Source organism: Xiphophorus couchianus, chromosome 7 (assembly GCF_001444195.1).
Source record: "Xiphophorus couchianus chromosome 7, X_couchianus-1.0, whole genome shotgun sequence".
Classification (NCBI taxonomy): Eukaryota; Metazoa; Chordata; class Actinopteri; order Cyprinodontiformes; family Poeciliidae; genus Xiphophorus; species Xiphophorus couchianus.
The window spans coordinates 35,856,100-35,880,416 of NC_040234.1; the positions used below are offsets into that span (position 1 = coordinate 35,856,100).

The window sequence follows — 24,317 nt, forward strand, 5'->3', positions numbered from 1 at the left end:
TATATTATAGTAGAAACTAAACCATAAATACTTGGTGATTTTTAGTTTTGCGGTTTTAATTCTGACGTTTATGTCATGAATGTTGTAAATTCCTCTAAGAAACGTTTTGATTTTAATGAACATTTTCTGTTTCTGTAGCAGAAACTGCTGTTTTCTCACCATGTAGCATGAAAATTTTCCACTTTCCTTCATATAAATGTAAATAAAACCTTTTCCGGGAAGTTTCTCCTTGAGTAAACTTTACCTCATCGCTTGTTGTGATTCTTTTTGTTGATTTTAGTCTGACTCTCGTCTCCTGCTGCTTTTTCCAGGTGGAGGATCGGCCGACGCTCGTTTTCCACTATGAACCGCGCTTTCAACAGGAAGAAAGGTGAGCAGACCCGGCTCCTGGCGGGTCAGCGGGCCGCGCTGGTTCCGGTCCGGCTCCTGGCGGGTCAGCGGGCCGCGCTGGTTCCGGTCCGGCTCCTGGCGGGTCAGCGGGCCGCGCTGGTTCCGGTCCGGCTCCTGGCGGGTCAGCGGGCCGCGCTGGTTCCGGTCCAGATCAAGGTGACAAAACGGTTTCTGTTTCAAGAAGCTTCGAATCACTGAAGGGTTCCAGGAAAACGGACCAGCAGCTGGTGCAAAACTACAAAACGACTCGAACTAGAAAACGACTCGTCCGTCCCGACTAGAACATCTGGACTGGAGTTTCAAACTCTGACTTGGAAAAAAAAAGATTTTAGACTGAAGTTGGACTCGGATCTAAAAATGTCGCGTATTTAATGAGAAAAGGTTTAATTTAGTGCTAGAAACTTTGAGACGGAGAAAAGACTCGGTAGGATAGGACTTGATTTGCCAGATGAAGACTTCAGCTTTGACTTGGACTTGTTCCATGAAAATGTGAGACTTGACTTTGATTTGCCTTTTAAAGACTGAAATGGACTTGGAGACTTCACTTGCACTTGGAAAGATTGACTTGTGAACTCAAGCAAATCTGATTGTTTGCATTTTGCTCTCCAAGCTGCATTTGTCTTTTCTGCTCCTTTGTTTACCACACTTTTTCCTTCCACTCAACTTTCCAGTAATTTTCTTTGATATAAAAATCCAGCTTGTTTTATGTCGACCTTTTTAGGGCTTAAAGGTAAAATGGAATAATAGAAACATGAACACAGATCTTAACTGAACCTGTTTTGAATTTGCGTTTGAAATCAGAACGCGGCTCCGTTTCCTTCCTCCGCTTGTCACAGATGCATGCTGGGAGTTTGACAGCCACCAGGTAACGAGTCAGACACGGAAAAACAAAACCTTTCGTCCGACCCGATCCAGACTCCTCTAGGCCGACCTCCTCAGGCCCCCGCTGCGCTTTACGCTCATTTCAAACGGCTGCGAATCGGACAGAAGCTCTGAGACCGAAGCGGCGACGTGAAGCGGCGGCGTGAAGCGGCGGCGTGAAGCGGCGCTCCCCGCTCCAGACCTGAGTCATGGCAGGAAGTCACCCACAGACAGGAACTAAGAAAACACGTTTCCTGCTTCCTGTCCTTCCCATCTGACTTCTTTCTTCCAGACGGCAACAAACCAGCGTAAAGCTTCTGCGTGATTTCCTGATAACGTCCGTGAATATTTCCTCTGGAGGAACAGATTTTCAGGTGGTTTCACGTTAAATTAGCGGCGCTGAATCTGGACCCTCGCCTTGTTTTTATTTATTCTCGAAGGTTTCTGGTACCGCTCCTCTGTTCAGTCAGAACCGGTTGGGGAAAGTTCGCCTAACGAGTGTAAAACAACTCATGCAGAGAAACAATGACTTTAATGATGAGTTTTTAACCAATCAGACGGCAGAGTCACATTACCGAGTCCCCAGGTGACACCTGGTCTGGCCAAAATTTAGATCATCAAAGATTAATTTCATATTAAAAACTGGTCAATAAAATGTTCAGTTAGTCAATAATTGTTCACCAGTTGCACCAAAACAAGCAGCAGCTTAGAAATGAAGCTGGATCTGAACCAGTGAGCAGAACAAAAACAGCTTCAGCCTCAATGGAGCACACATACAGTCCTGGTGCTTTCATTGTTTCCCTCGGTGTGTGTGTGTGTGTGTGTGTGTGTGTGTGTGTGTGTGTGTGTGTGTGATTGCTCTGAGAGGATCATCATGTGATGCAAGCCGAGAGTCCAGAGCTGTAAACAAAGAGCGAGTCATCGCCTGAGCATGTTTTTAAAAGCCCAGATGTGAGCGATCTCTGAGCCTCCGCTTCCCAAACTCCCGGTTTCCCGTGGAAACCAGGTGAGACGCTTTCATGGTTCATCCCGACGCCGAGGGAGGAAAATTAGAAGAAAACTAACATCAATCCTGCTGCTCAGCAGTCGATGAGCTTCACTTGTTCTGCAATCCAAAGAAACATTTTCCAGAAAGTCCTGGCTCAGACTTTCTACCTGCTCAATGAGGCTTTATTTCTGTCTGAATGTATTTTTATTCCCAGACAGAACCTTTATCTCCCAGTAACACCCTGCTGCCTGGATTGGTCCTGCTGGTGGCCCGCTAACGTTGTCTTCTGCATGATGGAGAGCCGTGCACAGCCAGCAAATTCATTCTGTCATTGATTGAGCGCTGCAGTGAATTAGTCTATTGGCTGCCACTTCATGTGGCCCACAGACATAAACAATCAAAATAAATGCAATCCTGGGCGTGCCATGGTGGCGTAGCGGTTAGCGCGACCCGTATTTGGAGGCCTTGAGTCCTCGACGCAGCCGTCGCGAGTTCGACTCCCGGACCCGGTGACATTTGCCGCATGTCTTCCCCCCTCTCCTTCCCAGTTTCCTGTCAGCCTGCTGTCATATAAGGGACACTAGAGCCACAAAATACCCCCTGGAGGGGTAAAAAAATCAAAAATAAATAAATGCAATACAGCGAGGAGTTCAAGCTGCAAGACGAGAACGCTATGCTAATATTGAACAGAGGTTTCTAGGACTGGGAGTCGAACATAAATTATAAATTATATTACCACTGGGTGGTCCAAGCTGTGGCCCGGGGCCCATTTGTGGCCCTTAAAATTATTTTATTCGACCTCTGGTTTAAGATAAAGACTTGAAGAGTTCACAAGATTTCTTCTACAAACAGTAGCTCCTTTTAAAGTACAAATATGTGCAAAATTGCAAAGATTCAGCTAATGTCAGAAAAACACGATTTCAGGTGTTTCCATTAAAGAAGAAACGCAATTGAAACCACGTGAAAAAGTTTGTTCATGCATTAAGTTCCACTTCCTGTCGTCTTCTTCATGGTTTCCACCAGTAGCAACATCCTGTTATTGATCATGTGATGTGGAAAAACCTTTTCCATTTCAGTTTCACTAAATGAACCAATTTCAATACAGCCAAAAAAACGCCTCATCTTAGTGCCAAAAGGTTTTTCTCCTAAATTGCCGTGTTTCCATTTAGCTAATTTATTTTTGAAATATCACATTGTGCAATTATTGAATAGAAAAGCAGCCATTTAAATTAAAATACTCCACATGTACTCGTTGCCATGGCAACCGACTGACAACAACTCCAACTGTCAACAGAGCAGAGATTGTGTAACTTAATCCCCTGCTCTACTGATGATCTGTCAGAGAGTTGGTGTGTCGGTCGCATGTTTTAGTGTTAAATGAACCGAAATGCATCGAATTCTGCAGCACAGCTACGTGTTAAGATGTCAGAGTCAAGCTAGCATAGCCGACCTGCTTCCCGCTTTCTCCTCATTTTTTTAATCAAAACTTTTACTGACTTGTTAAGTTAGAAAAAAAACATATTTTAGATTCTGTCAGTGTTTGTCTAATTTTCCCGACTCAAACATGAACGAAGCTTTAGCTGCTGAATCTAACTTCCTGTTTGAGCTCATTGCCATGGTTACCAAGGAACCGACTACGAGAAAGTTTGACGTCCATCCGGTGGAAAACCTGCACTGCCTTGTGACTGAAACCAGAAAGCGGCGCAGCGTCGTCGTCTCCTCCAGACTCAGAGACGTTTTACATGCCAGCAGTGTTTACGTTTTGGGATTCCTTATTAATTTACTAATGGAAACGTTGAAAGGCAGCACCGCCGCAGCCAGGCGTGTTTTAAATTCTGTTAGCTTTGCTGTTTGGTTTTCATTAAAAGCTATAAAGTGTTTCTTTCTCCTTATGTTGCTGGTGTGGAACGGTCCGTCTACTCTGGTTAATTAGAGCAGGAACCCACAGGCGAAACGATGCAGGTGGGAGTCCTCACACTGCCAATACCTCATGTGTGACTTTCAACAAAATCCAGTTTGTCCTAAACAGTTTGGAGCTGAAATAATGAGCTGGTTCGGCCTAATGGTGATTTATTACTCCTGCATTCCAACATTTCTTACTTCAGCTTTAGCTTTCTTTCTATTCATATGAAATATCTGGATGTTTTAACTTGATTAAACCCTTAAAATCTTCATTTTTCTGTCTCTTCGGTTGTGTTGGAAGAACTTCCGACTCTGTCGTTAGTTTTCTGTAAATGCCGGAGATTAGCCGCTGAAAGAAATCCAATTTAAGCAAATGTTGGGACCAAACGACACTAATTGACATTCAAATGAGGTTATCCACTTGGCCAACAGCGCCAGCCGATGTAAACAAGGTTATTAGCATTCCAGTGCAGCGGACGCGCTAGCATCGAGTCGCGTCATCGACGCCTCGCAGGTCTGGGCGACCCCAATCAACTTACATGGGTTCTGATGCCCTGGGGTCGCAGCCATGCAGACTCTGTCCCGAGATTCATTACAGCCGTAATCAGCAGGAAATGAGGAGTGAAGAGAAATAATGGGAGGCTTGGACTAGGCCGCCAGTGACCTGTGACGACCTCTGATTCACGGCTCAGTTTCAGTTTGTGAAAACACTTCAATACAGCGAGCAAAATTTATTCAAAATTATAGATATTAAAAAGGTTAACAACCCAAAGAGCAGAAATTAGATGTCTGATTAACGGCTCTTAAGGCAATAAAGTGAAATTAGAATGAACACTTTACACGTTACAATGCTAATGACTAGCATTGGTGCTAAACAAAGTTTTTAATGTTTTTAGTGAAAATTTCACTGATAATTTCTCGAACATTAAAATAAACCATGTTAGTTTCATATTTGAATTTGTTAAAAATGTTTGCATGTTCGCACGTTAGCATGTTAGCATGTCAAAGTATCTGAACGTCAGTCATTTTCCGTTAAACCTTTTTCAAAGTATTTCATTAGCATGTTAATGCTAGCATGTAAAGCAGTAAACGATTAAATGTGATTAATCGTTTCAGTTTTACTTTAATTCTGTTTAGATTAAGGTTTATAACGTTTTTTTTGTCATCTAAGGAAGGTTTTGATTAATTTTAGTGAAATAATTCACTCAAATCCGTCACTGATGGAAAAACATTTTATTCTAATGTTTTAGTAATGTGGTACAAACGTACAAACATTTTTTAATTATTATTTTAAATAAAATTTATATATATAGAGTTTTGGATTAATCTCTGAATGTGTTGTTCTTTCAGCAAACTGCCTTTTTTTTGACTCCATATAGTCTAATTAACGATTAATCGATCATTCCAGTAATCGATTAATCGCGATTAATCATTTCAGTCTATAGACCTTTAGATTCTGTTTATATTAAGGTTGATAGTTTTAGTCATGAGAAGCTTGTTTTAATGATCTTAAGTGACTTGAACACTTTTCTTTGCTGTTTCATGTAAACGTTATTGAGGCTAAATGAAGGAAAATCTGAATTGATTGAATATTTCTGCTTCCTCTGACGTTTTGCTGTGTGTTTTTTCAGACAAGTCGTGGATGCACACCCCAGAGGCTCTGGCCAAGCACTACATTCCCTACAATGCCAAGGTGAGACTGAAACACTGAGAAACATCAGGTTTCTATAAGTAAAAACATAAAAGCTAAGTTTTCTGAATGTGATTTGCTTGTTTTTATGCTGCACGCCGGCTTGTGACGCCGTCCCATTAATCTCCCACAGCAGCTGTTTACCTTGGTGCTGCAAAGTTTTTGGGAAACTTTTTTATAGTTTTGACCTTGATTGTTTGGTTTTAATGAGGTCTTCAGGGGTTGTTGACGTAAAACGCCTCAAATTTCTGCCTCCACCAGCAACCTTCTGAGCAACTCCCTCTGTTACGCAACAAGTCCTCAACTGTTGAAAGAGCACACCGACTTCCCGGCTTTATTATTCTGACAAAGATTCCTCCTCTGGTGAGGCGCGGATCTCTGTGAAACTCTGAAAAGTAGCAGATTCTCAAAACTGCTGTAGCTGCTGTTCTGCAATAAAAGAGAAGCGTGGTGAACTGGCAAAAGAAACACCTTTCCTGACATCAAAGCAGGTTGTCAGCTTCCTCTGATGAGTTCCCCGCCTGCTCAGATTTGCTGAAATCTGAGTGAAAACGCGATCGCAGAGGGAGTTTCAGGCAACGTAATGAGGACGCTGCCGAACCGTTCCCTCCGGTTTTAAACACTCCGGATTTCAAAACAAGCTCGCTTAACGATTTGCTGCTGAAACCCGAATGAGTCAGGAAGATGTTTTCTGTCTTTAATCGTTCTTTTGTTCATCAAGGAAGCAGCGTCTTTGTGTTTTTTATCTTTGCTCATTTTATGTTAATGGCACAACTGAAGCGCTTGGATCGCTTCCCTCCATTAACTCAGAGTTTCTTTTATTGCTTTGTGGAAGAAAAGCGACGTTGCGGCCGCTAATGAGAGGATCTGGGTCAGCCGTTTCACTGGAATGCTGCCCCCATTCTTAGCTAATAATGAGAAAAACATAATTGTCTGAAAAGTAAATGCTGAAAGGAGACATTTTGCTGCCTTTTATCAAGGTGACACCATTTCTAGAGACAATCTCACTTCTACGTTTGTGATTTATTGCAGCTGATTTGAGGTGAGATTTTCGCTTTAATCTGCGTTTTCTGAGATTTTATTGTTTATTGGGTTTTAATTAGGGATGCCCCGATCCGGTTTTTCGCTGCTGATTCCGATACCGATCATTCATGAGGCCGATTTCTGCCGATCCCCTGGAATGACTGTTTTTTGTTTTTTTTTTTGCTTTAGGCATATCTAAAATCTTTTTAATTTTATTTCACGCTGCAGCTTTAAGCAGACATTCGGTGAGAGAGTTCACTCTCTGGTGCCACGTCTGTGAAATATTACCACCAGGTCCAACAGAGCAGAACCAGCGTCTCCACCTTCAGCAAGAAAACTTGAATTATTGTTCTGGTTATTTGTTTAGCTTTCTGACCGTCATGCTAGTCCAGGTGACTGTTGCTAGTCGTGCTGCGTTACCTGCTGTCTGGATCCGGATGCCATTTTTTTCCTGCGTTGAGCCTCAATGTAGCCAAACTTTGTCAAGTGATTGTTTTTTAAATGCCATATTAGATTATTAGATTCGTTGTGTTGATGCATTTTGAGGCGCTTCAACTCAGAGCTAATTTTCCGCCACAACACGCAAATGTCCACATTCACTCTCAGAGCCTTAAATTTCCACCCGACAGGATTTGTTTCGCAGGAAAGAGATGAGCTGCGGCTGCGAAGTGAGATAAATGTGATCGGCAGCAAGAGGTCGTGATCGGCGATCACCGATAATACACTTTTTTACGGAAATTGGCTGATTATGATCGGTAGCCGATCGATCGGCACACCTCTAGTTTTTATTCATATGTTACCACAAACTACAGACACCAATCCATACTGTAAACTGAGGTAGCATTAGCACACAAAGTAGGCTAGGCTAACACTAGCAAGTGGGTCTCTTGACAGTTAACTGTGTTGGCTAACTGTGGGGCATGTGATCAGAGAAATCTAATCTGATTGGCTGAAAGCCGCTCGGCGCTGATTGGCTTGGATCAACAGAAGGTCGTTTTATTTTAAATATTTACAGCTGAGCTTTTAAAGATGAATTTCAGCAATACTGATTTTTTTCAAATGAAAATTAAAATAAAAAAAGGATAAAAAGTTTGTTATAAATTAAATGTCTAAAATAAAGTCTTGATTCCAATTAAACTACATTTGTTCCAATAAAACTAGCATCAGCTGTAAACTGAGCTAACATTAGCAAAGTAAGCTAAGATAATTTAGTAATTTATAGCCATTGAAAGGGATAAGGAGCTTAAAATTCAAATAGAAATGTGTATAAATGGACTTTTGATCTTTGTTGTGAATATTTCCTTCACCTGTTTGAAGTGAAATGTGAAACATGCGGCCCTGTTCTGTAAATTCTGCTCCCTGCATTTGAACCTTTGTTGCTTCTGTTTGTAAATCTCAACGTGTTTCAGTTCCAGGCAGCAGTGAGACGATGAAGGCTTTTCTAAGTGATGGCAGATAAATTACCTTACAGGTCGTTACGTTAGCTTGTTGAAACCCAGCCTGACGGGATTTGAAACCTGATCGGAAATCGTTGCTGTTGCAGGCATTACATGCATATTTCACGCTGCATCAGGCGCATCTCATAACCTGAAGGTGTCTCAGATCTCCAGCGTCTCTGTGTCCAGACATCCGGCTGCAGCGCTCCGGCGTTTCTCTGTCCTGAATTTAATCTGCTTTATGCTGTTTTGATGCAGCAGCCAGAGCTGCAGTCCAGTTTGTGCCTCTCAGCTTCTGTTGGGTGTTTTTATGAAATACCAGCGCTGTCGGGATTCGAGCTGCTTCAAACGGCAGCGCTTTACCAGACCAGTCCCGATGTTTGTTGGTTCCTTTCCTCCTTCTTTCACCGCTGAAGCACAAGGTGCAGCGAGTTCCCGCTGCCGTTCCTCTGAGTTTCTCAGCATGTAGAGAGAAACAGAGCTGCAGGTTGGTTGTGCTTTTCACAGAAAGACTTTCCAAAGGTCTTTTTATTTCCCAAGAAAGAACAAAACACGAGTGAAAGCCTCAACTTACTGCCAAGCTGCAAATCCTCGTTAAAAGTTCAACAAAGGTCACTTTGAGCTGCCGGTGGTTTCAGGCTGAAGCCAAGTAATTGATTATTCAGACGATTAATCGATTATACTGACAATTTTTATAATGATTGATTATTCTGTTAATTATTCTAACAGTTAATCAAATATCCTGATGCTTATTCTGCCGATTAATCAATGAATCATCTGAATAACCACCTAATTAATCTGTTCTGACAATTATTCTAACCATTAATTCAAATAATAAATTTGATTAATTATTTGAATTATTTGAATAATTAATTTGAATAATTCCTCTGAGATAAACAATTTTCTGGTGATTAATCAATTAATTGGATAACTGGTTAACATCCAGTTAGCCTCCAGCTAGTCTCCTGTTAGCATCCAGTTAGCCTCCAGCTAGTCTCCTGTTAGCATCCAGTTAGCCTCCAGCTAGTCTCCTGTTAGCATCCAGTTAGCCTCCAGCTAGTCTCCTGTTAGCATCCAGTTAGCCTCCAGCTAGTCTCCAGTTAGCATCCAGTTAGCCTCCAGCTAGTCTCCAGTTAGCATCCAGTTAGCCTCCTTAAGGCAATATTCTTTAGTCACTTTGATTCCATATATTGTCCTTGTAGCTCAGACTACAGAGCATCATAGCATTGTGCATTAGCATATGCTAATGACATGCAACTATAACATGGTGGTTCTGTCTCGATCTTTGTCTCAGAAGGTTTGGTTTTGTTCTAGAAGGTCTGCTCTTCATCTTGGCCTTTAATCGTCCCGTCTTGGTCTTGAAAAACGAGTTTCAGCTCCAGAGAACCATGTTGACCCCTCAGGTCATCAGGATCTGCTGCCTCCCTTCGTTTAGGGATCCTGAGCTCACTGGCTCTGGATCCAAATGTCATTCTCTGGAATGATGAGAGGAAACATAATCTGTGTCTCACTGCTTTATGATCCTCTGCAGAAATGCAACATTCATCAGATATTTAGAGGAAAAGATGTTTTAAATTCTGTCCGGTTCAGAAGTTGCTCTATTGGACCAATTAGGAACCAGGAAGTGTCTCCAGTCTCTCCAGAACAGAAGCAAGTTGTTGATCATCAAAGTCACAGTCGGAGCTTTTCGTGTTAAATTAGTCTCATTAAATGCGCTGCCCTGTAAGCGAGCCGGTCAGCTCTAACTGCAGCGGCACTCGAACTCGGCTTGAACTCGAACTCGGCTCTTCGTTGTGTCATCTGAACGAACTCCTCGGGCCGGCCTGAGGTTGAAACGTGGACAGGAGGCCGGCTCGTTTTTCAGCCGCGTGAATCATTTGATGGATGAGCCTCGGAGCTCGATTCGCCTCCTCAAACGTCCCCAATCGCTGCCCCACAATGCAACGGTCGAGAACGCGCTCTGCTCTTTTCTATTCTGGGCCGCAGCACTCGCAGACATGACCGCCACTCTGCACAGAGTTCATTTGTCACGCCGAGGCAAAGCGCTGACACTTCTGCATAAAAGCTTCATCTGCTGTTTCCCAACTGTTCATTAGAAACAGCTTCACGTCTCAGAAACGATTTAAAATAAAACTGCTCCAGTCTGAATCAGATGCAAGATTTGCTAATTTCTGGTAAAAGTTATAAAAGAAGAGTTTATTTTTATGGAGGCAGAACACGGACAGCCTCCCCCTTGTTGCTTGGCTGCACATTGTTAGCGTCTGCAGAGGTAGACGGGGATTAACAGAGTCAGGATGTTGAAGACAGTCCACGGCTGTTTGCTCTGCTCCGATGGCCGAACTCCTTATTTTGTTTTCTACAGCCTTTAAAGGAACAATATTCATATTTATGAAGCCTGATAAGGGAGCCGGCTGCACACGTTGAGCTCAGCGGGAGGAAAATGGCGCCATCTGTTGGAGAAAAAGCACAATACAGGATTCCTATGCTTTTTATGATAAATATTTTTAACAGTACTTATCAGTCAGCGGAAAATACAATAAAAACACATTTTCTTGATCTATAGTTACATTTGATAAGTTAAATCTTTACCACAGTGTTTATTAGGAAACATCAGATACTGCAAAGCATGCGCATTTTGACCCGTTTGACTTTCCATACATTTACCATGCTGTGTTTGCAATGGTTGGCATCGCTAACTAAAACGTTAGCTATGCTAAACCTAAAGCACTAATCAGAAACATTAGTTAGCTAATGCTAACTTGCTATGCTAACACAGAATTTAGCAGAAGCTAATGCTAAAGCTGAAAGCTAAAACACTGAAAGTCTTTACTTCAATGGAGACAAATGGAAGAAATGAAAACTTATTTTCTGGTGACTTTTTATAAAGAAAGTTTTTTTTTAAACTATTTTTGAACAGTTAAAAACAGTTTAACTGGATTGGATTGGCCAAATCCAATAAAAAATCATTTATTAAAAATAAATATTGAGGACATTTTTTAACTTATTATCTTTGTCTGATTTTAAAACTGCAGTGAAAATCTGAAAAACAGCAGAAGAAACTTTTTCTCATTTTATCCAGGATCAGATGGAAAAATTTCTGTTGCATAAGAAATGTTTTCTTCTTCTGCAGTTTCTGGGAAACACGGAGGTGGAGGCCCCGAAAGGCACCGAAGTCGTGAAGGATGCAGTGAGGAAGCTGAAGGTAACGCCCGTCGGTCAAAGCGGCGTTGGCTCAAGGTGACCTGGGGGTTTTTCAGCTCCAGGTGTCGATGCCTGGAAGTGCTGGATAAGCAGTTCGCCCAGCGCAAGAAAACTCTGCTGGATGGATTATTCATCAGCATAATCAGCCCCTTCGCTGAAACACTTTGATATTTCTGTGTAAAATACTAAAATTTACTGCGGCGGGTTCAGATCGTTAACTTCAGCTCAAATTAAATCAAACTGGGGTGAGCACCAAAATCTGGCTGGATGAGGGCCATTACTCACCAACAAAAATACATCTACTTGATTTTTAGATGTAATCTGATAAAGAAGCCCGGAAACATTAAAGGTGATCTATTATGGTACCTTGAATCGATTAGGATCCACTTATGGCCGCTTAGTCTGATCAGTTCTGTCTTGAGCTGCGTTATGGCTGCAAACAGATGTGTGATTATACAATCATACGTCTTTGAAAAGCAGAAGTGGAGCCTCCTGCACAACCTACAGGAATGCAGCAGGTGGTTTCAATAATAAAACACTGCAAAAACACAAAATCTTACCAAGTATTTTTGGTCTAATTTCTACTGTTAATGTCTCAGTACACTCAAAAAAAATACAAAAACTAACTAATGAGTAACTTTTCAGCGAGAAATAAAAGCTTGTGCGTAGTCAATAATTTCTTAATTGATAAGTGAAATAATCTGCCAGTAGAACTAGAACTTTATTTTTTTACCCCTCCAGGGGGTCTTTTGTGGGCTCTAGTGTCCCTTATATGAAGGAAGGCTGAAAGGAAAGAGTCGAACCTGCGACGGTCGCGTCGAGGACTCACGGCCTCCAAACATGGGTCGCGCTAACCGCTACGCCACCACGGCACGCCGCTAGAACTAGAACTTTATTAATAAACGTTAAGGAATTATTGACTTGAATCAAGCTCCTGTATGTTGCTGAAAAGTTACTTTTGTCAGTTTTGTTTTATTTTAAGTGTACTAAGATATTTTCACTAGAAACTAGACCAAAATACCTGCTAAGGTTTTGTGTTTCTGCAGTGCAGCAGCCATTAAATAACTAAAACCAGCTGACCGAACGCTCTGGAACTCTGCTTGGGTTGCTAGGTAACGGGGCCGGGCTTGGCCGGGGTTGCTAGGTAACGGGCCGGGCTTGGCCGGGGTTGCTAGGTAACGGGGCAGTTCCAGTGTAATGTGACTCGACAATCTTTGAGTATTTGGTTTTTGAAACGACTCATTTTCCAGACACCAAAACACATTAAATTATTGCCAAAAATCAGCTATTTTTTCTCTATTGTTTTGTCTGTTTTTAGAAGCAGTTGAGACACAAATGAAACTATAAAAATGTGATAAATGTGAATTTTCCCTCCTACTACACAAATTAAACTGTGTTTCCATTGACCATAAAACTGCATAATTTGACATTTTGATGATAAATTTGCTTCATGAAAACAACAAAAGAACAAAAACGCTAATTTGAGGTCTGGTTTCATTGGGGTCAAAATTGGTTTATTTTCCAAAACTGCAATAGAAAACCGTTTTTGCATCACGAGTCAAATGATCAACAACAGGATGTTACTACTGACAGAAACTACGAAGAAGACAAGAAGTAGGAGGATGTTTTTTAATAACTTATGTGAACAAACTTATTCATTTTAATTGTTTCTTATTTAATAAAAACTAGGGCTGTTGTAAACGAATATTTTAGTAATCGAGTAATCTATCGATTATTCTTACGATTAATCGAGTAATCGGATAAAAAAATTTAATAAAATAAACTATTGGCAAATCTGCAATAACACCAGTTAGTCCAGATCAGTCCAATATCTCCTTTTTGAGCATCCCTAACAGTTAAATGTTTGTAGTTTAGAAAGTTTACTTGTAACTGTAGTTTGCTTTAACCTGAAGAAAAGTTATACTAAGATATTAAATTATATTCAAATAATAAAGTGGCAGGCTCACAAATATGCTTATAAAAATGTCTATACTCCAGCTTTTAGTTTATGTATTTATCTTCAGTGAGTAATACACATACACGTAAAAGAACTAAGTAAACAACTCATTTAACTCTAACATTTTATTGATAATAACGCAATAACATTAAACCTCCAGTAAAGTTTCAAATCAGTAGTACAGCAAATCTCTTGCTTTTTTGTTCTAAAGTTCAAACAGAAAAGATAAATAAAGAAAATTTGATTTAAAAATAAAACAAGTTTAGACAAAATAGTAAATACTGCATTTTATACAATATATTTTAAGTCTAAGGTGCAACAAATTCCTTGCTTTTTTCAGTGCTAACACAAAAGAGTAAAAAAATATTCATTAGCTTTAAATAGAAAAGTTAAGGCAACCAGAGAATACAGCAGTCGCATGTCTGTGATGATCATATTTAAAATGCTGTTTGTGAACTCAGCTGCTTGAACAACCGAACATCCTGGAAGCCTTTGAACAAAGCTGTCCAACGTATGACTCTTCGGTTCACTGAAAAGAAGCACAATGTAATGATTATTTGTTTATTCCTTGTTATGAATTAAATATATTTCAAGTGCACTAATTTGGATATTATAACATTTAATATTATTAAGTTGGAATCTGCACTGACAGCTCATCTGCCATGATAGCAGCTTTAGTTTCAGTTTTATTTTATTTATGGATTTAAGGCTTTCATTTATGTGTGAGTTTTGAGGATGCTTTAATTAAAAGCATTATTTTTAACCATCACAGAAAAATCTAAATGCAGTGAAATGTTTTTTTATGTATTGGAAAACAGAATGTAATCTATATGTTAGGAAAAAAATAAACTTACTCAAAATGTAAAGGTTTGAGTTTGTACAGAGTTCTGCAGCCTTAACTAGTCATGATAAAATGCAAAAATGTTGCTATTTTTATTAAAACGATGCTATTATTTATTCTTGATTGCTTAGGTATAAACAAATATAGAATTACTACAAAAAATATTAATCAAAATTTTCTAATTCATACATAACAGTAGCGAGAAGAAAAGACTGTAACTTTTCAGGATGGAAAGACACCAATAAATAAATGCTTTTCAGCTTATGCCTGTAATCTGTTGCTGCGTATTTTTATTAACAAACTTACATTAAGTCCTGCATACTTTCTCTCAGTTCCACCCTCACATACAATTTACACTACACCCGGTTAAGTAACTGCTATGTTTAGATGTAACGTCAGCAAAATAATGTGCCTCAATTTACATCTATAACATGGCAGATTATCACACAACGTAGTTAGCAAAGAGAACATAAACGTTACCTGTTGGCAACCGTGTACGAGTTGGATGCATGTAGCGGGTGTTTTCTCTTCAGATGCTGCAACATTGATGTCGTGCTGTTGTGGTACGCCAATTCTGCTTTGCAGTGGATGCATTGCGCTGTGTTGTCCTTTCTGTTTAGCCTAAAATGTTCCCAAACTTTTGACATTTTTTGTCGCTTTCGGGGTTCTCCTTCTGAGCATTCTCCGGTTCCCTCCATAGCTACACACTTAGCACATGTGCTCCAGGCGCTAACGGAAGTGGTAGCGTTGTGCAACACAAAAACCCTCCGGCTAGACCAGTGTGCTGCGTATTTAACAGCATTGCTTATTACAATACAATAAATTTAGCGAAGCTTCGAGGCAGATAAATTTCCTCGAGGATTTTTTGTAATCGAGTTACTCGAGTTACTCGATGAATCGTTTCAGCCCTAATAGAAACACAGAAATCATTTAAATTGTGCCGACATTAGCTGAATATTGACAAAGGTTTGCTCATTTGTAATGTAAACTGACATTTTACTGGTAAAACTGGTGGCAAACTGGTCATAAACTCTCAGATAATCTACTGTAGTTGTTCAGGATTTAAGTGCTTAGTTTCCCTGAGCTCCCCAGTGGATGACCTTTGACCTGGCCTCCTCCCAGCATACATCCCAGTCCAGGCCCGGCCTTTTACCAACGCCTCCTGCCAAATCCTGAGAGGCCGCCTATGGGGAGGCCTGCTCTCCCAACGCCAGGACTCCATTGTTGCAACACGTCTCATGGTGGAGACCAGGTCGCCATGGTTACCATCCCAGACACAGCCCAGCTATGCCTTCTCTGAGTTCACGTCCAGAAAAACATGCCTGAATACTTTCACAATAAAACACTCAAACACAAAGTTCAGGTTAAATTAACAAACGGATTTTATCCTGAAAGGTTGCGACACAAAACACAGCAACTGCTGCTGCCCACCAACCTGGGAAGGGTCATTCTGGCTATGGCAGGCCACTTTACCATCAAATCATCTCCAACACACTGAAATTAGTTTATGGCAAAACATATTAGTAAATTAGAATATATCTAATTACATTAAAAATACTTTTTCAAACCCAGAGGGAAGTTAAATTAATTGATGTCAGATTTACCATTAATTTGTATGAAAACTTCACGATTCATGCAGTGAATTACTATCAGTCAGCTACAAACACAATAAAAACACATTTTATTTCTATAATTATATTAAAAAGTTTAATCTTTTTCAGAATGCTTATTAGAAAACACTGTGCAAAGTACGACAACTTTGACCTGTTTGGCTTTCCATACATCTACCATCCTGTTTTTTTGAGGTTTTTGCAACGTTGGGCATCGCTAAGTTAGCTACACCAATCCTATAGCACTAACCATGAACATTAGTTAGCTAATGCTAAATAGCTATGCTAACACATTATTTAGCCAACGCTAATGCTACACATGGAAGCTAAATGCAATATTTCCAGCAGATTCAGCCCAGCGTTGGGGCGTGAAGCAGGTCGAAGGTTAAAGGTCATGACCAAACAACTAGAAAATGTCATTTTTATTTTTGGTGTCTGACAGTTTCAGAGGCACATCAAGAAGTCGGAGGGCCAGAAGATTCCCAAAGTGGAGCTTCAGATCTCCATCTACGGAGTCAAGATCCTGGACCCCAAAACCAAGGTGAGTCCAGCTGGGTTCAGTTCTCCGCAGTTTGACTGAAACTGATGGTGGAGGGGCAGAAACCTCCCATATGAAACAGCAGAGGGTAACCACGGCAACCAAAAAGGTTTCGCGTTTCGATGTAGATCTGCTCCATATTCAGATTTCATCACGATGTGAAAGTGGTTTCCCTCCAGAAGGGATCCGGTGGATCCAGTCTGAATAACGGAGGATTTGTGTCGCAGGATGTGCTGCATAACTGTCAGCTGCACCGGATATCCTTCTGCGCCGACGACAAGACGGACAAACGGATATTCACCTTCATCTGCAAAGACTCGGAGTCCAACAAACACCTCTGCTACGTGTTCGACAGTGAAAAATGTGTACGTGTTTTTAGTTTTTTGTTCTCAAACCCTGAAGGCAGCGAGACGTTTCAGGTGAATCGTGTCTTTCAGGCGGAGGAGATCACCCTCACCATCGGCCAGGCCTTCGACTTGGCCTACAAGAAGTTTCTGGAGTCTGGAGGGAAAGACGTGGAGACGAGGAAGCAGATCGGCGGGCTGCAGAAGAGAGTACGACGTTGAGACGCTGCATTGATGTTTTTATTAATTAATGCTGAGCTTGTGTCTATCGATTGTTTTAAATCCGTCAACCTGCTCGATTCATCAGCGCAGAGCGAGTCAACTGATGAATATTAATGCCACGAGCTGCAGACTGAGATTAGATTTCTGCTGGAAACTGGGCGACCCTCAGGTTTGTTTACCGAGTTATTACGACTGAAGAGGGTTTGAACACCTGTACGGACTGACCTCTGGTTACCTGGTGGTTCCTCGGTTTGATATTTTCACTTGAAATTAGACTAGAATTATTGGTGAGACTTTGTGTTTTTGCAGTGGGTTGCCATAGCGACTCGTGTTTTTTTTTTTTTATTTTGATGCCTTTAATCTGAAAGCGTCTCATGTTTAGTTTAGCATAACGCAGAAGTTCTCTGAAACACGATCAACAGTTTTTAATGTCAAGACTCTAAAAGAAGATTAAAACTGTTTTGTTCTCACAGATTCAGGAACTGGAAACGGAAAACGCTGAGCTGAAGAAACAACTGCAGGAGCTGGAGGAGCAGCTGATGATCGCTCATGTGCCACCAGTAAGAACAAAACGTCCCAGTTCAACTCCAGTTGGTTTGAAATCAGGAAATTAATCAGAACCGCAGTAAAGATGTTTAAAAAACTCTAAAACAAACAGTCAGAAACGTCCTGGTTTGGAGGTCATTGCTGTCCAATAGTCCAGGTCGTGGCGCCCTCTGCTGGTGGTAGTTTGTACTACAGGACTTTGTCTTCTATCTTCATCAAATTAACAAACAACAAACTGCTAAATAACTACCATAAAACAAGCAGTCACTACTGTTTAATATTCTAATCAAACAAATGAAATCATTAGATTTATTTTGTGTAAAAACATTATAAATCTAAAACTCAAAGAAATTAAAACCTTGATTTGCTCATTTTTTAGCCTCATTTAAGAAAAGTTGAAGAAAAAAGAAAGTTTGTCTAATCAGACAAATTAGCATCCATCTGCAAAACAGAAATATTTTAACAAGACGTTAGCTTGGCATAGCTCTTCCTGTAGCTACTTAGCTTAGCATTCAGCTTATCTTTTTAGCTTAATTTATCAAAAATGTTATTACAAACAGCTTAATAGAAATAATTGCCTTGTTTAGTCAAGACAGTCAAATTAGCATTTAGTTTAAAATCGCCCTGCTCTAGATGTTAGAGGCGTTTCTCTTGTTTTTCCCATTTTGAAGAATTGAACTAGGAAAAGAGATTCAGTCAATTAAACACTGTTTGTTGCAGACGAAGCGATTTCTCAATCCGCTCTCTGCCTAGCGGTGCTGTTAGCATGGCGGTTAGCGTAGTTCTGCTTTCTGACTAACCCGTCTTCTTCTGTGGTGGCGCTGCGCCATCTCTCCCCAGCCGCCGGACGCGGCGGGCGAATCCTTCCTGCTGCACAGGCCGTCCTCTCTCTTCTGGTTTCACAGCGTGTCGTCGCTGTCCTGTCTGGAGATTTCCTCCGTCACGCTAACGCCCATGAGCTCGCCGGACTCCAGCGTCTCCGCGGGGATACTAACCCCTCCGCCTGCTAAACACGCTATTCCTCTTCCTCCTCTTCTTCCTCCTAAAGCCGGCGAGGCCTGCAGCATCCCGCGGCCTCGTGTAAACTAACTTCTTCTCTGCTTTCTTCTTTCTACGGAAGACAATTAGGGCCACTGGAAAAAAAAATCTGACTTGAAACTTTGAATTCAATTTCTATGTCAAAATAACCCAAAATTTGTCAATGATGTTGTTGTTAGCAAATGAAAATAATCATGTAACTATTTTTCTTGTTTTAAGATTGGGAAACCTGTCATTTACCCACACAGATCTACCAAACTTGCCAGATGATCCATAAACAATTTAACAACTCTGATTCTAAGACAAAAAGTCAGAATATTGAAAAAATCAAAATTTTTATGAGAAGTTAAATTGTAAAAAAGAAAATGTCAGAATTTTGAGAAAAGTTAGGATTCTATAAAAAGTTAACATTTTGAGGTAAAAGTCAGAATTCCAAAATCTGAGAGAAAAGCAAAATCTTTTTTTATAGTTTTTTTGTTTGTTTTTTCAGAACTTTGCAAAAATTGTCAGAATTGTGAGAAAAAAATCCAAATTCTGACAAATTACAGTCAGAATTTGTTTCATTTTAAATTTTTGGCCCTAATCTGCTCCCGTAGCCCTTCCTTCCTGTGTGGTGTTGTGTGTCTCGGGTCGACCGGTTCAGTAACGGTTTGTGTTCTGGTCCAGGCGGGGAGCGTCTCTGTGAAGCTGCAGTCCACGGACGTTTTCGACATGGTTCCCTTCTCCACGGTGACGCCGCTGGTTCCCAGCAGGGCCAGTAATGGCTGCCCTCCGCCGCCGCCGACCTCCCTGCCGCCCGACATGAGTGAGCCAACAGAACCGCTCGGGTTTGGTGGAAGCGAGGGAAGCGGGTTGACTGTGGTTCTGTCTGCAGGTAAAGATTTGTTCGGAGCGGAGCCGTTTGACCCGTTCACCTGCGGCGCGGCGGACTTCCCTCCAGATATCCAGTCGAAGCTCGATGAGATGCAGGTGAGGCCTGGGAGTCCAAACCAAATAACCAGTGTTAGTGTCGCCAGCAGGGGGCGACACTGCTACTGAATGTGTTTCCTTTCTCTCTTTCCTGAATTATTAACAGCTGAATGCGTCTCTTGTCTTCTTCCCTCTCTTAGCGGCAGAGATGGTTTGTACCTTTGCTTTGCTGTCTGTGTTGCGACTGCAGCATGTTTTCTTATTCACCAACATCTTCATCCTCTAAGCTCTTGGTTTGCTCTCAGCGGCTGCTAGCTTGACTCTGAGTCGCTGTTGACCTGACTGTTAGCTTTTAGCTTGACTCTGCTTCGTTGTTAGCCTGATTCTGATTAGCTGTAAGCTTGACTTTGGTTGACTATTAGCTTCACTCTGTTTAGCTACTAGCTTTACTCTGGTTAGCCTTTAGCCTTGCTATCGGTAGCATGAATACAGTTAGCTAACCTGACTGAGTACCTATTGGCTGGACTGGTTAGTTTTTAGCTTGACTCTGGCTAGTTATTAGCTTGACTTTGGTTAGCTGCTAGCATGAGTTGGAGTAGCTGCTAGATTGATTCAGGTTTGCAGTTAGCTTGAGTGTGGCTAGCTATTAGTGTGTCTCTGCGTAGATGTTAGCTGGACTCTGGTCAGCTGTTAGCTTCAGTGTGGCTACCTGTTGGTATGAATAACGTTAGCTTTTATCTTTATTTTGGCTAACCTTTAGCCTGAATCTGAGTAACTGTTAGCTTGACTCAGAGTAGCTGTCAGGTTGATTTAGAAACGCTGTTAGCTTGACTCCATTAGCATTTGTCAAACTGAGCTCATTCTGTTTTCTCCTGCAGGTAAGATACTGACTACTCATAACAGTCTACCATAAAGCACCAAGCCATCCGTTGAATGAGCATGCCATGTCATTTCTGACCCAGTCAAGTGAAGCATGACTTTGCATGTAGGAGCGGTTTGACTCCAGATGGTTGTTGTTTGTTATTTTTGGTCACTCTGAGCTTCCAGATGAATCCGGCTCGTTTAGCTCCTCTATCCGCAGGTTCATCCTCCTGCTTGTTTTCCCACAGGAGGGGTTCAAAATGGGACTGACCATGGAGGGAACCGTCTTCTCTCTGGACCCGCTGGACGGCCGCTGCTGATGCCAACAAAACTTTTAACTCATTTTGTATGGAAAAAGTGCCAATATCCACTCCATGATTGAGATGTCACAGCCGCCATCTTGGGGTTTATATGCATTTGCATTTTGATTGGTTTTTCAATATTTCAGTGTAAACTTGGATGTGTTAATGTAAAGAGCTATTTTTGTATGAACTGAGAAGATTCTGGAAGGAGACGTTTTGCGTACCTTTGCTGTAAATAGTCTGAGATGTCCGATGGTACACTCTGTGGCAGAGTTTTCATATCTGTGTGAATTCTGTGTTGGTGACACATTCCTGTTCTATGGAGAACAAAAGCTGACAAACATTAAGTGTTCCATTAACGCCAACCTTCTGCTTCACTGAATGGTTTACCTCAGATTATTCCTTTTTATATAGATTATTACTCCAGCCATAACTTTTTAACCCACTACTCTTCTTTTTTTTTTACATTTTCCACTTTTAATTCCCCCCAAACTCTGTAATCATTGTATTTTTCTTCCCCTATGTTTTCCGAGTCCATACGGAAATATCTCTGTTATTTACTTTTGGTTACTTTGCAGTTATTAAAGAAACTCCTTCTGGGGAAAAAACATTTTCTGTCACTCTATCACTGCTTTGGTTTAGATATTTATGGAGAACTGTTCCTGCCAGAATTGGCAAAGAAAATGCAGACAAAATGCAAAGAGAGGAGAAAATAAATCAATGTATATTTAAAAAATGGAACAGTAAATTAAAAAACTTAATGAACAAAAATTATAAAGGTGAGAATTAAAATAGAAATAATAATACTTATACATTTTTTAATGAATGTAAATGATAAATATTAGTTCATATCAAACTATGTAATAAAATTAGTTATTTTTTATCTTTAGCTGAAATATTTCCCACATTAAAATTTTTTAAAGTCACTTATTTCTTTCTATTTTTATTGCCAGTTTAGGCAAGGTCTAACCCTCATAGGATTTTCTTTTCTAAATATAATTTTTTTTTAAATCTTAAGGTTTCTTTGTTTTTAATTAAAGGATGTGCGAATATTTAGATTATACTTAAAAAGTTATAACTTTTCCATCTAAATCACATAGTTGCATCTTAATTTATTAATATCACCTGAAAGTTAATTTAATATAATAATTTAAAAAGTAAAACCCATGTGTAATTTAGAGGTTTTACACAGTTTTTCTGTTTTGAACTAAATTGGGGCCATAAAGTCAGCTGAAAGCAAAAATGAAACTGAAAAAAAAAACATTTATTTTTGTTTTAAGATGAGTGAATTTTTTTGTTTCAATTGTTCCTTTTTCCTGGTTATTTTTTTTTTTTTTTGGCTTTTCTCTTACAGATGTTTTTTTTTCAGTTTCATTTTTGTTTTTAACAAACTCCATGGCTCCAATTTAGTTGCATAAAGAAAAAGCACTCACAGAAAACATATTTATGCACATAAACACCCCATCTGTTAGATTGTGAAACTATATATATACATTCCTTTATTTAATCAGGTAAACCCCGTTGAGATCTAGATCCCATTTTCAAGAGGGACCTGAGCAAAAAATTTGCAATACATAGCAACCTGGTTACAAGATAAAAACACTGCTACGAGCTCTTCAAAACTTTTAAATGTTTATATTAGGCTAATAGGAATTTTATAATTTATTTTATACAAAAACGGTTTAAAAAGTCAAGTTTTATGGAATACATTTTATTTTTTTGTTCCCAATTTCATGCGGTCCCAAATGTCCGCCAGTAGGTGGCGGTGCAGCAGATAAACCATAATTACAATAGCAGAAGAAGAAAGCGACGGTGAGGGAGAGCTGGCCGCCATCTTGGTCCAGTCAGCCTAATTTTCGCCAGTTACCTTCCCTTATTCGGACTCTGGCGGGCCGGAGAAACATGGAGGATGATGAACTGAGCGACTTCGATAAGGGCCAGGTGGTGGCGGCCAGGGAGCTGGGCTTGAGCGTCTCCAAGACGGCCAAGACGGTGGGCTGCTCCCGGGCAGCGGTGGTCAAAGCCTACCGCCAGTGGTACGAGGAGGGACTGCGGCTCCGAGCCGGGAGACCCCGGCTTTTCGACCCCAAGGCGCTGGATGACGACTCCGGCTCCGAGAGCGAGCAGACGGCCGGTGAGGAGGACAGCGGGGAGAAGAAGGAGGAACAGGAGCCGGAGCCCACCCTAGGTGAGCGGACTGATGATGGAGAGAAGCCGGGGGAGAGTTCCGCTGACCGGACTGAGGAGGGAGAGTGATGCCGGAGCTGCTGGCGGATTCCGGACTGGAGGTTTGGACCATTCGGAGGATTAAAACGGACCAGAACCTCTTTATTCGGGTTCATTGGGTTAAAATGTTTTCATCTAAATCATTTTTGATTCACAAAACTTTTATTTTTTTACACCATGTGGAAGAATCACGGTTACAAATCTGCTCATAGGATGCCTTTACTGCGCCTCGGACGTTTCAATTTTGACCTTCTCTTGACTTCACAACCGGTGACGGGTTTTGTTTTGTTTGTTCTGCCCCTTGATTCTAAGTCAGAAACGGCGACATTAGAGACAAAACATGACTTTTGTTTGTTTGTTTTTGTTTATTTTAATGAATAAAAAACAACTAAAATAAAATATTAAGTGTTTCAACTTTTTGGTGGAAAGAGTTCAAAGTTTTTACATATCCTTGACAAATGTTTATGATAAATGTACAAGTTTTTATTTATGTTCTTCAAAGCCAGATTTCACATTTACTAAATGTCCTAAAATGTAACAACTAAAAAATGGATTTACTTAAAACGATGCCAGTGTACATAAAAAGTATTCAACCCTTTCTTAGTCAAAACCAACAAAATGTTTCCTTTTGACAAACGGACAAAAAAAACTTTTAATTTCAGTTTCTGCAAAAAATTATTGACAAAAATATGACACATAAGTCATTGCATAAGTATTCATCTCTTCCAGTCAGTATTTATTAGCTTTTCTCCATTCTTCCTGCTGAACAACATCCAACATTGAACATTTGTTCAATGTTGTCTGATCAGACCTTTTTAAAAGTTCAGCTACAGATTATCTGTGGGATTGAGGGGCTTTGACTACGACACTCCTGAACCTCCACCTTGCAGTGTAAAAACCAAAATTAAAACGTTTTTTAATGCAAGGCATCACATCAGGCATGATAGCTCCACTAGGTGGCAGCATAACTTAAAGAATAACAGGACACTGACCCTCTGATGATGTTTCCATACGTTAACAGTGAGTGCAGCTAAAACCATCGGACCTGAACTGGTTTCCAGTATGGGTGACGCAGCGCGGCTGCTGCTGCTTTGCTGCATGTTGAGGAATTTAATGGCTGCTGTTGGCCTAATTAAAGGCCGGATGTTTCCGCCTGATAAACCAGTCTCTGCTCGCTCTTCTTCCTCCTCTCCGTTTCCCTGCTGCATCTCATTATGATAATTATCTGCTGCGTTTAAAGCTGATGCAGGTGTTTCGTTCCAGGAAATACCTTTTTATGAAAAATCCCTGCAGCTCGAATAAAATTGATAAATTAAAAAATTACCTAAAACCTGTCAGAAATGTTTTCTCTCTCTCTCTACTTTGAGTGGAATCTGAACACCTGGCTGACCTGAAGGTTATCTAGTCTAGTCCAAGTATTTGGATGGTTTGG

At 40.6% G+C, this 24,317-nt stretch overlaps 1 protein-coding gene across 8 annotated transcripts in view; it reads left to right on the plus strand.

The window, feature by feature from the left end:
• The window catches only part of gulp1a (GULP PTB domain containing engulfment adaptor 1a), a 55,664-nt gene extending 34,395 nt beyond the window's left edge, over nt 1-21,269 (plus strand). For 5 of the 8 annotated variants that reach the window (XM_028024478.1, XM_028024482.1, XM_028024480.1 and 2 more), the window contains 11 exons: nt 312-370; nt 5,773-5,834; nt 11,421-11,492; nt 16,342-16,440; nt 16,665-16,802; nt 16,875-16,991; nt 17,477-17,563; nt 18,390-18,629; nt 19,254-19,392; nt 19,462-19,556; nt 20,606-21,269. In XM_028024478.1, coding sequence (XP_027880279.1) covers nt 312-370; nt 5,773-5,834; nt 11,421-11,492; nt 16,342-16,440; nt 16,665-16,802; nt 16,875-16,991; nt 17,477-17,563; nt 18,390-18,629; nt 19,254-19,392; nt 19,462-19,556; nt 20,606-20,677 — 1,180 coding nt within the window. In that variant the 3' untranslated portion in view covers nt 20,678-21,269. Of the gene's footprint in view, nt 1-311; nt 371-5,772; nt 5,835-11,420; nt 11,493-16,341; nt 16,441-16,664; nt 16,803-16,874; nt 16,992-17,476; nt 17,564-18,389; nt 18,630-19,253; nt 19,393-19,461; nt 19,557-19,696; nt 19,708-20,605 lie in introns of all 8 variants that reach the window. The other 3 variants (XM_028024479.1, XM_028024485.1, XM_028024484.1) reach the window with 3 other exon arrangements.
• Nucleotides 21,270-24,317: the final 3,048 nt, after the last annotated feature.